The 15047-nt window shown below is 34.6% G+C and overlaps 1 protein-coding gene across 1 annotated transcript; it reads right to left on the bottom strand.

Moving 5' to 3' along the window:
- Positions 1 to 238: 238 nt before the first annotated feature.
- On the bottom strand, positions 239 to 14434 carry LOC121412242 (nmrA-like family domain-containing protein 1). Its single transcript, XM_041605147.1, has 5 exons — positions 14188 to 14434; positions 5314 to 5444; positions 4675 to 4915; positions 3068 to 3261; positions 239 to 1083 (listed from the first exon to the last, which is right to left on the bottom strand). The coding sequence occupies exons 1-5, from the start codon at positions 14342 to 14344 to the stop codon at positions 829 to 831; spliced, it is 978 nt and encodes a 325-aa protein (XP_041461081.1). The 5' UTR covers positions 14345 to 14434; the 3' UTR covers positions 239 to 828.
- Between the last annotated feature and the right edge of the window lie 613 nt (positions 14435 to 15047).

Below are 15047 nucleotides of genomic sequence, written 5' to 3'. Positions count from 1 at the left end.
GGCAAAAAAAACTGAGACACACTAAAAATCAATACAGACTAAGAGGTAGAACGGTTAAATGGCATATATGTTTCTTTTTTTACTTTTTGCAAATACGTGTATACCGTATTCATATTTGCATTTGTTGTTGCAAATACTTGCATGTCTTTTTAGATTTTAACATTTTAAATTTGATTCAATAATTTCAAAAGCGTTTTCATATATATCTTTAAAATCAATTTCCCATTCACTGTTTATTCCTTTTTTATTTACTTATTAATTCATTCATTTATCAATACTTATTCATTTATGTGTTTATTTATTCTTTGTTATTAACTCACTCACACTTGTTGATATGCTTATTAACTTAGTGGTTTACTTACTTATTCATTTATATACTAGATACTCACTTGCTTACTTAATTACCTACTCACTTGTTTGCTTGCTGACTTAATGGCTTACTTACTCATTTAATTACATTACTCATTTACTTATAGCACTTTTACAATGAAAGAAAATTACATTGTTGAAATCAGATATCGTTGGTAAGTATTCCAATATAGTATACGAAGTGCCCCAAGGGATAACGTACTTACGTAATCATTTACTTATTTAGTTATTTATTTAGTTACTTACCTACCTACTTACAGTAATTACTTGTTTAATTACTTAATATATCATTTTTGCAAAGAAAATTACAAGTTTGGTGATTAATTATCTTCGGTAAGTATTACGAAATAGTGGAAGTACACCAAGGGATAATAAGAAAAATACAAAACACATAATTTAACATCATTTAACCTTTTTGTTGCCCCACGTATAAGAAAATAATGTAATGTAAATGAAGGCTTAGTTTGCAGACTGAAATCCGATACAAGATAAATGATCTTTTTGTATAATCTTAGCGTCATACTGGTATTTAAGTTTTTCTTTCAGCTCCGAGGCATTGAGTCGCATGAAGGAGTCGAAATCCATAATGTCGGGATCGAGTTTTTGAGTATCGGTTAGGCTGTAGGCTGATGCATCCATTTGAAGGAACTCAAACATCGTCCCAAGATCGTCGGCCCGGGGTGAAGCTAACTTTTTGAATTCATTGGCAGTCATCTATGAAAATTTGGATAGAATAATGAAATATCCAAATCAAATAATAAGAATCCATTGGCTGACAGCTGTGTGAATATATACTGAATAATTTCAAACGAATTATCTAACTCTTGAATTCATTAGCTGTCATCTATGTTAATTAAGATAAAATAATGAACGATGTAAAACGAATAATCTAACCTTTTAAATGCATTGACAGGGGTCTACATGAGTTTACATTTTAAGATAGAGAACGATTTAACGAAATATAGACACTTGATTAATCAATAAACGTCTGATTTCATGAAACGATAATACGGCAGGATAATTGAAATTGTTATCATGTATTGATTATGTTATGAGATGTATTTGCATTAATTAAGACATTTGGAATCCAAATAATAGTGCCATTAAATGCACAATGATGAGGAAAGGAAATTATTGTGGGGTTTTGGTCAAAGAGAAATTTGTTCCAAGATAACACTTGCTCATGAAAAAGGCTAACCACAGGCGAAAAGTAGCTTAGACCCATCTAACATCATTTTTTGAATAAGTGTAATTTTTGCAGTGATAAATAAGAGACGGAAGAATTTAATGGCTTAATTGATAATTTTTTATGATTGAATAATACGTAAATTTTAGTCAGGACTCATTTCTTTCACTTTAAGATTTCCACGGTCACTTTTCTTTTTGTTATCCCCCCTTTCTTCTGAACGAGAGTACTATGGCGAAATGAGGTACACATTTTGAGGGGGCAAACTTGTTTTAAGTATTCCGAAAAAGTCAGAATGGGCAAATCCAGCTAGCAGAAGTGTTGACCCTCTTACGTAAAGCCAGTTTGTGATACCGACAAGATCCCTTTTTCTTTGCTTTTGTCTCTTTTTCTCTTTTGGGGGCATCGCCCCAAGACCCCTCCCCTCAGGCGCGGATCCAAGGGGGTCGATCCGCCCCCCCCCCCTATTTTGGGGACAACCTGCAGAAAAACTTGAGAGAAACGCTTCCAAACAGAAAGAAAAGTAAGATTGGAGGTATATACCCATGTTTAATTTACGGCCGGTCCAACTGAGATACGTAGCTTTATCTTATTTTAAATGTGCTTAAATTATCGAGTTTCAGATCAGAATATACAACAATTTCTGCTCGCTCTCGCATTATTAATGTAGGAAGACACCCAATTATCGATCCTTATCATGATTTACATAATATGAATAGAATGTCCCGTTTTAAGGTCTCAAGTGACTGTTAGGTCTACCCCTTCAAATAAACAAACAAAAATCAACTTTAAGAGGCCGTTCAGGGAAAATATGGGTGACAGTTGGAGTCGTCCCCGCCCCTCTATACAAGCCAGTATTTGATCAAAAGAGAGAGGGGGGGGGGGATAAGAATATATTCACTTGGATTAAACATTTCTCTAAAAAATATAAATGACACTTTAGATGGGTATACCGGTATGATATCAAAATTACAAAATGTAAATACTCATGAAAAGAATAAATGTAAATACATGTACAAACTAAAAAAAACCAACTTTTGAAGATTGGAACATGGATTGACAAATATTTTGATTCATTTCCTTATAGTTATTCAAATATTGTATATTTTTATGTTTGATTAAAGATATCACGTTATATAATTTATATTTTAAAACTTTTTTTCAAATTCAAGCATGGGTCTACAAGTTGTGGCCCCGAATTCTCAAAAAGAAAATAAAATTCGAGTGAATGAAGGCGCAATTAGACTATACGTCCTTTATTCGACGTTAAAACGAAACTTGGATTGCCAGAGGTGAAGAGTGCTGAAAGAAGGCCCGAAAGAAGGCTCATATATCTTTGTTCAATTGAATGTAATAGTATGAAATTTATACCAATTGTATAAAACGAATGTTGGTTTGTCATTATAAAATTATATACCATATGATTTAGTAATTTTTTTACATTTTACTCATTTAAAGTGTCATCAACATTTTTTTTTGTTGGATACGCTGTAGAATCACATTTGCCTATACCTTTGTAGCTTTGATGACGTAAGGAGAAACATGTCTGGATGCAATAGCTGCATACTCCTCGATTGTTTTGAAGTCTCCCGCAAGACCAATTCGACGACCAATATACTTCTTGGGGTCCTTGAATACTTTCAAGATGGCACGACCGTCATCAGCTGGGTTCAACATAGGCAAGGGTCTGCCTTCCATTGGGATATCTTAAATGAAATCGAGATGGGGAAAACTGATGAAGTAGTAGTAGTAGTAGTTGTTGTAGTTGTTGTTGTTGTTGTAGTAGTAGTAATAGTAGTAGTAGTAGTAGTAGTAGTAGTAGTAGTAGTAGTAGTAGTAGTAGTAGTAGTAGTAGTAGTAGTAGTAGTAGTAGTAGTAGTAGTAGTATAGTAGCAGTAGTAGTTGTTGTAGTTGTAGTAATAATAATAGTAGTAGTAGTAGTATAGTAGTAGTAGTAGTAATAGTAGTAGTAGTATAGTATAGTAGCAGTAGTAGTAGTAGTAGTTGTTGTTGTAGTTGTAGTAATAATAATAGTATAGTAATAATAGTAGTAGTAGTAGTAGTAGAAGTAGTAGTTGTTGTTGTTGTTGTAATAGTAGTTGTTGTAATAGTAGTAGTAGTAGAAGTAGTAGTAGTATTATTATTAGTAGTAGTAGTATAGTAGCAGTAGTAGTTGTTGTTGTAGTTGTAGTAATGATAATAGTAGTAGTAGTATAGTAGAGTAGTATAGTAGCAGTAGTAGTTGTTGGTGTAGTTGTAGTAATAATAATAGTAGTAGTATAGTAGTAGTAGTAGTAGTATAGTATACGGCAGTAGTTGTTGTTGTTGTAGTTGTAGTAATGAAAGTAGTAGTAGTAGTAGTAGTTTTTGTTGTTGCTGTTGTTGTTGTAATAGTAGTAGTAGTAGTATTAGTAGTAGTAGTAGTAGAAGTAGTAGAAGTATTAGTAGTAATATAGTAGCAGTAGTAGTTGTTGTTGAAGTTGTAGTAATAATAATAGTAGTAGTAGTAGTATAGTAGTAGTAGTAGTAGTAGTAGTAGTGTAGTTGTTGGTGTAGTTGTAGTAATAATAGTAGTAGTAGTAGTAGTAGTAGTAAAGTACCAGTACTAGTAGTAGTAGTTATAACTATAATTATAATCATGATATTAATCACAATGGTAGTAGAAGTGGTAGTAGTAGAAGTAGTTGTTGTTGTTGTTGTAGTAGTAGTAGAAGTAGTAGTAGTAGTAGTAGTAGTAGTAGTAGAAGAAGTAGTAGTAGTAGTAGTAGTAGTAGTAGTAGTAGTAGTAGTAGTAGTAGTAGTATAGTAGCAGTAGTAGTTGTTGTTGTTGTAGTTGTAGTAATAATAATAGTAGTAGTATAGTAGTAGTAGTAGTAGTAGTAGTAGTAGTAGTAGTAGTAGTAGTAGTAGTAGTAGTAGTAGTGTAGTAGTTGTTGGTGTAGTTGTAGTGATAATAATAGTAGTAGTAGTATAGTAGCAGAAGTAGTAGTAGTAGTAGTAGTTATAACTATAATTATAATCATGATATTAATCACACTGGTGATGATGATGGTGATGATGATGATGATGATGATGGAGATGATGATTTAAAAAAATATATAATAGGCCTACAAACTTACTCCATACAAAGGTCCCATCCTCTTGAAGCAGAGGGATGAAATCAATGAGTATATTCTCCATGGAAACCGGTTGCCTTAGGCTAGTGGAGGGTAGCCCCGATGCGAATATGAATTCTTCGACCTTAGACTTGCCCTCAAACTCTGGACATCTCTGACCAGTAACCTCCATGCAAGACGGTAGACCACTGTATACGAAGTGCTCCACCCCTGCCCGAATGGCGGCTTCAACCAAACGGAGCCCCTATTATGATCAAATTGTACATTTGTAAAAAGTGCCTTATTCTTCAATAAATACTTAAAATTGGCTGCGCCGCGGCCGCAGGCGGGAGGAACGACCACCCCCATTGATTTTTCGAGTAGAGAAGAATGGGGGAAAGAAGAGACAAGAAGACATATCTGGTTCTTGTAATCTTAAAATAACCCTATAAATAAATTATATTGAAAAATTAATATGAGGTCACTCTAAGGTCGTTATAATCACCCCTCCCCCTCCCAGATAAAAATGTCTTGGCGCTATTCGTGCTTAAATGTTAAAATTTGTGTTAACTAATTTCCAACAGGAAAGATGTATTACGAGGACATTGCATAATATCATACAAAAACACCAGTATAATTTGTTAATCCATCGAAACTACTTACTCTAGCTAACTCCTTGTCTTCGTAAAACTTTTCAATGTAAGCACCGGTCACCACGTATACCCCATAGCTCCCTGCAATCACTCTATCCAAGGTCAGAGGGTCGTCATAGTCAGCGTACAGTATCTCTACACCTGAAATAATGAATGAATCAAGTACATTTATTTCCAACGATAAAAGCATCAATACACTTTATGAACTTGAAATCGTGTACATTTTTATTTTTTTAATACTCCACTCCCCATTTTCTCACGTGTGTTCTTTTTTCCGCCTGAAATTAAATTAGTTCTTGAATATTTAATCCTGAACTTAATTGTGATATATATGACGAACAAAAATGAATGGCCGAGCTTACTCTACGATTCATATCACTGCCATGTCACCAAGCCCCTTGCAAAGTATATCGCAACACTTATTTTAAGATAACTCACAAGATGTAAATAATTTGGGTTTTTATGGTTACGAGTGCGAATGTAATAATACCATATTTATTTTTAGTTGAAAATTGGTAATCATTAAACATAATAATGGTATTCATTTTTACATTTTAATGTCAAGCATTGCGTACCTTTGATATAATGTTCTCCAGTAGTAATTAAAACGAGACAGTGAATCTTTATGGCATTCATTTTATCATATACACTTTACTTAATTGATGTGGAAAAGGTCAAATATTGGATAATAAGCGGAGAAATTAGGGGGTGATCGAGGGTTTTAATTTTCCACCACAATAATGATTACAAAATATATGTTGCGACTATGCAAAGAACTGAACACGATACTTTTAGTTGGGTCTGCACAACCTGTAAAATTTCATACGTTTACATGTTTCATATTTTCGGGTGAAAAACATCTGAGACGACGCTCGTACTTTTTTCCCTATTTTTCTTGTTATCTATTACGACATCACGATCTCCATTCATTAAAATAAAGTAGGGTAAGTAAATAAATCAGTGTACTTGTAACTGTCTCCAACACAGTTATGAAAAAAATCGTTTTCCTCAAGAAAGACAAAAGGTCTCCGGTCTGTGGTGGATTCATTCATTCACCATGCGGAAAGAAAAGACAATATTTTCTATTTGCATTTCATTGTCATCAAGGTTTTGGTAATTATCATCAATAAAAGGGCGTGTGACAGTCGTCAGTCGAACCTTGTTACTTCCTGCTTGGTAGAAAAGAAATAATTTATCATTTCATTAGCATTAAAAAGTTGATTCTTTGACGGACTGATTTATTCATTAATTCATCAATCGATTGGTTTCATTGATTCATAATTCATTCGTACACTGATACATTGACTTACTCACCGATTGACTGATAAATTCATTCGCTCCGTGATTGGTTGATCGATCGATACATTAATCAATTTTTCCATTCATTCAGTAATTATTGGTCAATTCATTGATTTATTCATTCGTTTATTCATTAATTCATTGATCAATAGGTAAGTCCATCCATTCATTTATCGTTTGATTACTTTATTGAGCGATTAATTCTATCAGTCATTCAATTATTAATTCATTCATTCATGCACTCATCCATTCATTATCTCATTCATTCGTTATTTTGTTCATTGATTAATTGTTTCATTCATTCGTTAACTTGTTTTATGCATTCACTCATTCATCCATCCATTCATCCGTGATCATCAATTTGCCCATGCTTGTCGCTCTGAATATGTATTTTTTGAGTTCCTCGCTGACTTCCGGTCTGTAGGTGTCCATCACTGGGTTCAAAATTCTTCCAAAGAAACTGCTTTTCAGAAACAGTGTGAAGTTCGTCACAATTAAAAGAGTCGCTTTATTTTCTTTGAATACACAATCACCCACTGTAATGTTTTCATAGTGCTTTTTGTAAGCAAAAAGTTGACCTCTTGCTAATGAATTTTGTGCAGTCACAGTGGTCTACATAACAGAACCGTCAATACAGTTTGCACTGTATGCAGTGCGTCCTATTAAAAAAGTTCAGGGAAATTCATTGATGCTAAGGTTTGAGGTTCGAGTCCGGCATGGTCACGTCTTTTTTTATGGTGACGATAGAGCCACGTGACTAATCATTTCTGATTGATAAACGGCGAATAGAAATCAATCGCACACATTTATACATCATCATTATTTCGGTACAGTGATGATTAATAATATATATAAAAAGATTTTATCAGTCACACAAGAGTTGGTAACAATTTGAAGAAAGCATGATTATGAAACATTCATTAGCTAAGTTTTCTTGTCTTTTCTGCATGCCCACAAAAAACATTATACCACCCCCTTGTTCCGTCTCTATCTACCTTTCTATCTCTATACAGCGAGTCCCAGAAAAAAGGAAACATGGATTCCCTTGTCTTTTTTTCTTCAAAGGCAAATAAGTTATGATAATTTATTAACATAATCATATATTTCAATTATTTTTTCTTTAATTTGATACCTATGATATGAGACAAACACTTCACGCATTTATGAGCAAGACGAGTTTGAATTTTTTATGTCAAAATTAGATTGCGCAGAGAAATTGGACAAGATTGGCTGTGATATACGACAACCATGTTTTTGTATTCTCTATTAAAGGAGACACTCGAAGAATCCAAAGTATTTTATAATGCCTTTTTGTGGTCATCATTGTAAAGGGGAAGTATTACTAATCAGATATATAACTTCACTTTTCAAAATAGTCATTAGAGTTTGCAGAAATCAGCTCTCAAAAATGATTTATTTTCATGCCATATTTCTGCCTTCCATCGGTCCTCTTGCGAGCTCCAGCTGAGTGACGTCACACAATGAGCGTGAGCAGCTGAGCTGACAGCAGCCCATTGAAGACGATCTTTCCAATCAGCGTTTTTTTGCTCTTAGAATTGTTTATTCCTCACAAGATTGGTCTTGTTATATAGATAAAAGTTTGAATTTACTGAACAGAGAAATAAAGCGCACATTTAACGTATTTTGGTAACCGATATTTAGCTTAGAAAAAATGATTTTTTTTCAAGAAATATATTTGAATAAACAAAGCATATTTTCACTTAGAAATCACACTTGCGACAAATTGATATTATAATCAATATAAAGCATAGACATTCTTCGTCACGACTGAAAAAAAAAATTATGAAATTTCATTACGTAACAAAGTCAGGAACCACAAAATAACATGGCAATATCCATCGCGAAATGATTGAAATTGCAGTTGAATTGCCGAAACATGATTAGCCCACAGCGGCGAGCGGACTTTGTTTGATATATCTTAAAAGCACACCTCAATGAAGGGAGTGGTCTGTGGCCAAACGTGTTGGCCATCGTTTTGTCGTGTGCGAGGACCCTGGTTCAAAACTCGGATTACCTTGGTTATTTTTTTTTATTCCTTCTCGTCCCTACCCAGCTTTTTTTTCTTGTGAAATCCCATTCAGACATGTATTTATCAAATCTTATTTAATTGCTGCTTTTGATTTTCAAGTTCTTGATTAGATTCTACTCTTATTTGGGATGGGAGGGGTACAGGATGAGTTAAAAGTCAAGTCCACATCAACTAAAAATTATTTGAATAGAGTAATTTCCCTTGCTATTTTTACTCAAAACAGTCACAAAACAATGATATGCAAATTAGTGTTGTCACATCACATTCGTTTCTAATTTTTTTGTGGCATTTTGTTTTTTAATTCTTTGCAGATTTGAGTATAGGAATTTCTTCATCCGAACACAATAGGTTACATTTACGGAACTGTAACTCTAAATGTTATTTGGAGGAATTAAAATCCCTCTGAAAATTTTTCAGAAAATAAATAGAAAATTAAATATCAAATCTACATGTCATGTAAATATATCAAACAACAAAATACAAAAGAACTTAGTGCGTGTGACATAACGGTTAGTGTAATTTGCACATCGACACAGATGAGCATATCATCGTTTTATAAATTAGGCAAAATTTCTCAATGTTAGAGTAGTAATTATATTAATTTGAATCAAAGTTTTATGAAATTTCCTGCAATATCTTATTTTTCTTTAAATTCAAATGAATTTTTGATTGTGTGGACTTCTCCTTTACTCTTAATGTAGGGAATGCATAGCAATATTTATCCAGAAACAAAATTGTCTTAAAATATGCAAATCTGTAATTGGGCACATGTTCACTTTTCTTTCATCAGGCCACTTCCTCACACCCACCAGGCTTACAGTCTTAGAACAAAACAAAATGATGAACCATCACACAACAGCACACAACATTCAGTGCTTCACAATAAATATTTCACTTCTGTTCATACATGTACATGCAATAAATATTGTGGAAAACAAATAAAAGGCGTACCCATATTCAAATACCGTTTAAAAGGACAAATATATTATACCTTTCGAGAAAAATCAGCACGTTAGATATCTGATAACAAAACACAAATATGGGGCACTGCAAGAAACTTATGTTCCATTGCAAATCAAGCGTAAGTCTTAAATTCAAATTCAAGCGTAATAAGGTTGAGTTGCAATAGCAGTTCAACTACATGTACATGTTTGTCTTTAATCAAAGGACTTACCCTTGATTTGGGACGTGTGATTGATTAGAAAATTTCTTGCAAAACGCCCTAATAACATTAAAATTGTTTTTTTCGTTTTAAGTTGTGTGTTCTTATTTTCGACAAGCTGTATTCCTGTCCAAGTCAATTTTTTTAGTTCTCTCCAAAACTGTGCTCAAAATCGTTTCCAAGATCGATAAAGATAAATTTTCTGTTGCATCATTATCAGTCCAAAACTTGCATCGTAGCTCCTGGAAAGAGTGAAAAAAAAAGGCTATATCCAAATCAGTAAGAAGACATGATGGAATCTCCCAGATTGAAGTAGCGAGCAGAGACCAGAAGTCACCAGAGTCAGCAAGTGTGCAGATCTGTGTGTAGAAGAGAGAAAAAATAAAGAAATAATTTAAATAATCAAATCAAAGTATGAATTTCATTATCTTGATGATTGACGACGTGCAGTGGCATGTAATTCCGGTCAACAACAAATAATAGTAGGTTTAGACACCTGAAAAATTCCACTCAGAACACTGGTGCTCTACCTCAACGCTCAAGTGATGTTTGTGTAGGCCCCACTCTACTTACCACTTAGCGGTAGTGAATCACTTGAGGTACGGTACTCTGTGTCATTACAAAGAGTGCATTTATCTTTATTGTTTTATGTTGAAGGCACTACGCATTCATATGTAGAAGCACTCTAATCAGAAAGAAACACCAGACTCTAGTTTTGGCCAGGAATCAGCATGATCAGAGTAACCACTGCTGAAAATTTGTCTTGCTTCATGACATCGGCATTATGGTGATATAATTCTGTGTATCTGGATGTATACGATACAGGGCCCTCCTGAGCATAAACGCATTGGGTACTAGACCTGTGTATAATAAAAACTTAAACATTTGGCCTTATCGTGAAAACATTCGGCCTTATCGTGAAATTTGGTGTTTGTGCGCTCGTTGTGTACAAAGTCAATGGGAGTGGATCACCGCCGTTGACGAAATAAACGGCAGTGAATGGACTGGTGACAAAAACTACGATAATGCCAAACATTCCTCTGAAACAGCATATTTTCAGCCATGGTCCATGCCAGTGCTCCTAAATAATTTAATCGCCTGAGTCCTGACCAGTTTATTTAGAAATCTGACTGAAGTCTTGACTTTGTGAAGAAAAATCTGCTGGAATTGTGCAAAAACATTATTTCTAAAATAAAGACTTTTTAATTTTAATAGTAGTCATGCCAAAATGCATAATTCTAAAATTATATCAGATCTGTATCTGTCATCTGACCTGAAAAAAGGCTGAATGCATCGTCAGAACAAGTACAGACTACAGTTTCCAAACATGCTTACCTTGACTTTTGACTGGATCAAACAGCGTAACCTGCATCGGCAGCAAGTGAATGGGACCGTATACAGCTTGGAATCAGAGCAACACAACGAAGACTGTCGAGTGGACAAAATCGGTCTTTCCAGTTCATAATTCAATAAAAATGGACAAAGTAACACAGTTCTGGTTCTCTTATAGTCTGAAGATGTCGAAATCGGATATCACAACACATGAAGAAAACGGTAAATTCGAAGAAAAATAGAGACCAGGAAGGTGTATCAGTGTATTATGCACAGAGAGATAGTGTGTAGTCGATCATGTGACGTCATTATTCTCGACTGTTTTCGATCGCGTGAATGTCTGCCTGGGGCGGCTGGGGGGCTGAGAAGGGTCTCTATTAATGTCATTTCTTGCATTTCACAACATCTGTAAGACTTTTTAGTGACATATTTGTGTATAAAAAGACAAGACCTTTCCATTCATATATAATTTGTCTATAATCATCACTTTCGTGAATTTTCTTTGTGTGTATCCTTTAAGATTCTCTCACTGATCCCTGATGTGAGAATTTCTGCGCAAATCGTTTCTGATATGTTTCGATATTTATTGTTTGTAATCTGCCATGCGTGAACGATTTGCTAAGCTGTTGGTTCCAAATTAGAGATGACATTCCACTCTTGCGATTAGTAGCAAATTTGTTGTAAAAATATATTTATTAATGGTGAAATATATCTCTGAAAATGGGTTTCCTTTTTTGTGGGACGCACTGTATTATGGCACGTTTTGAAGTCATTTGTGATTTCGTGATTTTCTAACTTGAAATGAATTGTTTTAATTCAAAAAGGGTATTTCATTTTAAAAAGTGCACATTTCATTTTTACAAAGGCCATTTCCATTTTTAAAAAGATTATTTTTCTTCAATTTTTTCTTCTATCACAGCAAGTGCCCACATGCCCCCCCCCCCGTTCTGCCGCCCCTGATTTCATCAATTTTACGATATAGGCATGTCGTGATTGCCTGCATCGACAACAAAGTTAAATTTTCCTTTACACACATTTTATCCGTTAAGCAGTTCAGATGAGCGTTTCATCAACATTTTCTTCCGACAAGTTTTCAGATCTGACATCTTTCCCTGATTTTGATTGGCGGAGAGGCTTTGTTCCTATGGTAAATGTCGGATAAAATGGGACCTGTCGAATAAAATGTCTGACAAGTCCTTTCATGAAATGCCCCCAACCGTGATGCTTTGTGGCAGATAAGCAGGCCATGAAAACAAATTCGTTTGATACAAATGGAAATACAAGAATAGAGTAATTTGAACACAGAATCATTTTTCAAATCAAAGCTCATAAGAATATAAAAATAAATTATTCATAAAATATTGTACATCCTCAGCTAACTTGCTTTTTAAGTTGTATATGTTTAAGAAAGTAATGCAAGTAGTAGAGCTAACACAGGTATAAAGAGATTTTAAATCACGTGATGTCGGTGTGCATCTTTAAAATTTCTCATACTTTGCATCACTTTTAGTCCAACATTATCTTACGCCATTATGTCTAAACTGTGTCTCGAATGATCTTTTATCTGGGAACTACAGTGCGTATTACAAAAAACGGGACAGTTTTTAAAAGTAAAAAAATTGTTTCAAATTATGATATCTATATTTTGGCATTGATAGATGCTCTGAAATCTTATCTTTGAGTTGCCATTCATGCTTGAGCGAACACGGGACGTTTTTGTCGGGGTCCAAAAGAGGTTTGCGCCCAAATGACAGAAATCAGAAATTTGATTATCAGACTTTTTGCTAATCAGCAGACCTCCATTTAATTTTCATTATCTCTGCCGTGATTTTTGAATTATGCTGTCAAATTTCATTTTCAAGTTTATTTATTTATTTTGATTTTCATTCAAATTTCTTTTACCTTTGAATTTTCCTTCATAAGTAAGAAAAGAAGACTTTTTGTCAACCCAAGCATGAAGATTTGCATTGTTAATTGGAAGAACTTGTGATTATTGAAACCCGTTTATTATGTGAAACGAATTATAATATGGTACCTTTAAAAAACTTTGAGAGATATGGCAGGGAAAAGACAATGTTTAGAAAAGCTGTGACAATCATAGCGGTGTCACATCTCGGAGAGAAATGACAAAATTTTCAGAAAGAGTTGCAATCAATCGCAACTCTGAAAATTATGCGTAACTTGATTTTCAGCCAATCAACAGCGCGCATTTTGGACTTGCGATTGATTTTTTGACTTGCGTTTTAACGCAACTCTTTCTGCAACAGGCCCCTGGGGCCTGTTGCAGAAAGAGTTGCGTTAAAATGCATCTTATAAAATGAATTAAAAAGTTGTGAGTGAGCAAAGCGAGCAAGCATTTTTTTTTCTTTTTTTATTTAACTATCAAATTTTGTGATAATTTTTGACGTAATATTCAGAAAATAATCATATTTCACTTTCTATCTTTCCTTTATTTCCTTTCCACTTTTTATGGGGGGGGGCCCCGCCCATCTGTATGCCACTGTTCAAAGGCTCCATAAGCTTTGTAGCACACAATGAAAAGAATTGACAAAATAATACACGCTCTCTCATACTTCGGTTGATTTTTTTTCTTAAAATAAGAATATTCAAAGCTAAAAGAGAACGTATTAAAAAGAAGCAACAAGAGAACAGTTCAAGCAAATAAACAGTTTTGAAAATTAATTTTGACCGCATAATTCGAAAATTATGGCAAAGATAATGAAAAGATTAAGAGTAAGTCTGCTGATTAGAAAAAGTCCGATTATCATAATGACATTTTGGTGCAATCCTCCTTGTTAACCCCCGACAAAAACATTTCGTGTTCGCGCGCTTAAGCATGAACGAAACTATTTTTTTCATGGCATTTGAAAGATACGACTTCAGAGCACCTATTAACACCAAAATATCGACATTATAATTTGAAACATAGACTTTAAAAATCTTTTTTTTTTTTTTGGCGAAGCAAATAAACCATATTTATATATCAGAGTTATTTAGAGATAATTAATAAATCAATAGGCCTTTGCAACAATAGTTCTTACCCATCTTCTTTAGTTTCAAAGCCGCATCGCCATCTGCATTTCTGGTTACACCTCGAACAGAAAAAGTCCCATCCTCGAGCAAAGCTTTTATCAGAGACCCACCCTGGCTTCCAGTCGCCCCGAACACCGTGATCAACCTCTGATTCGAAGTCGACATCGTTCATAAAAAAATCCTCATAAAAATCGGACACAACAGCACTCTTCTCTGTCACGCGTTTAGAGTATTTTATGAGTTACTTGAGCGATATTAACCTGCGCCCTTTGTCTGACGATGATATTTCTCTTCGTGTGAATTTTTTTGACTGCTTGAGTGATTTCTGAACAGGCAGAAATCACTCAAGCAGACAAAATAAAATATTGAGAAAATCAATGCAATCTCATGGATTGCATGAGGTGTAGTTCATTGACAGCAGCGTAAAACGCTGAAATACCAGGGTTCTCGGGGACCCCCCTAAAGAAAATTCACAATGACATTTTGAATAAAAAATGGGTCGATCTGCACTTCTGATCCCTCCCTGACCTTTCACTTTTGTGTGGGGAGCTGTTTGTGTAGTTGCTTTTGTTAGGTCTGAACCCCGTTTTATTTTTATTATTTTCTTTTCTAATGGCAAATTAAGGGGCGGGGTAAGTCATTTCAGGCTGAACCGCCTAGTGCCCCCCATAAACCTTGCAGTAGGCCTATAGGGGCTCATGCAATAACCGGGATCTGATGAAGAGCTGGGTGTCACTATAATTTGAATAATTTTACTTTTTTTTTGGGGGGGGGGGCGTTTTGTTATGTTTTGTATTTGCTGCCGGGCCTGCTAATAATGCTGCCACAGGCAAACAGCGGGTGAGCCGGGAGGTGGGCTCCAGCTATA

This window comes from Lytechinus variegatus, chromosome 3, assembly GCF_018143015.1.
Source record: "Lytechinus variegatus isolate NC3 chromosome 3, Lvar_3.0, whole genome shotgun sequence".
In the NCBI taxonomy this organism is placed as follows: domain Eukaryota; kingdom Metazoa; phylum Echinodermata; class Echinoidea; order Temnopleuroida; family Toxopneustidae; genus Lytechinus; species Lytechinus variegatus.
Note: the sequence above shows the minus strand (reverse complement) of the source record. Positions and strands in the feature narration are given on the sequence as shown.

Excerpts from the sequence above, each read along its gene's own strand:
- LOC121412242 (XM_041605147.1), bottom strand. The coding sequence starts at position 14,344 with ATGTCGACTTCGAATCAGAGGTTGATCACGGTGTTCGGGGCGACTGGA. Across the intron at positions 3,262-4,674 it reads GGATGGGACCTTTGTATGGA|ATATCCCAATGGAAGGCAGA; the intron begins GTAAGTTTGTAG and ends ATTTCATTTAAG. Across the intron at positions 1,084-3,067 it reads ACGTCATCAAAGCTACAAAG|ATGACTGCCAATGAATTCAA; the intron begins GTATAGGCAAAT and ends AAATTTTCATAG.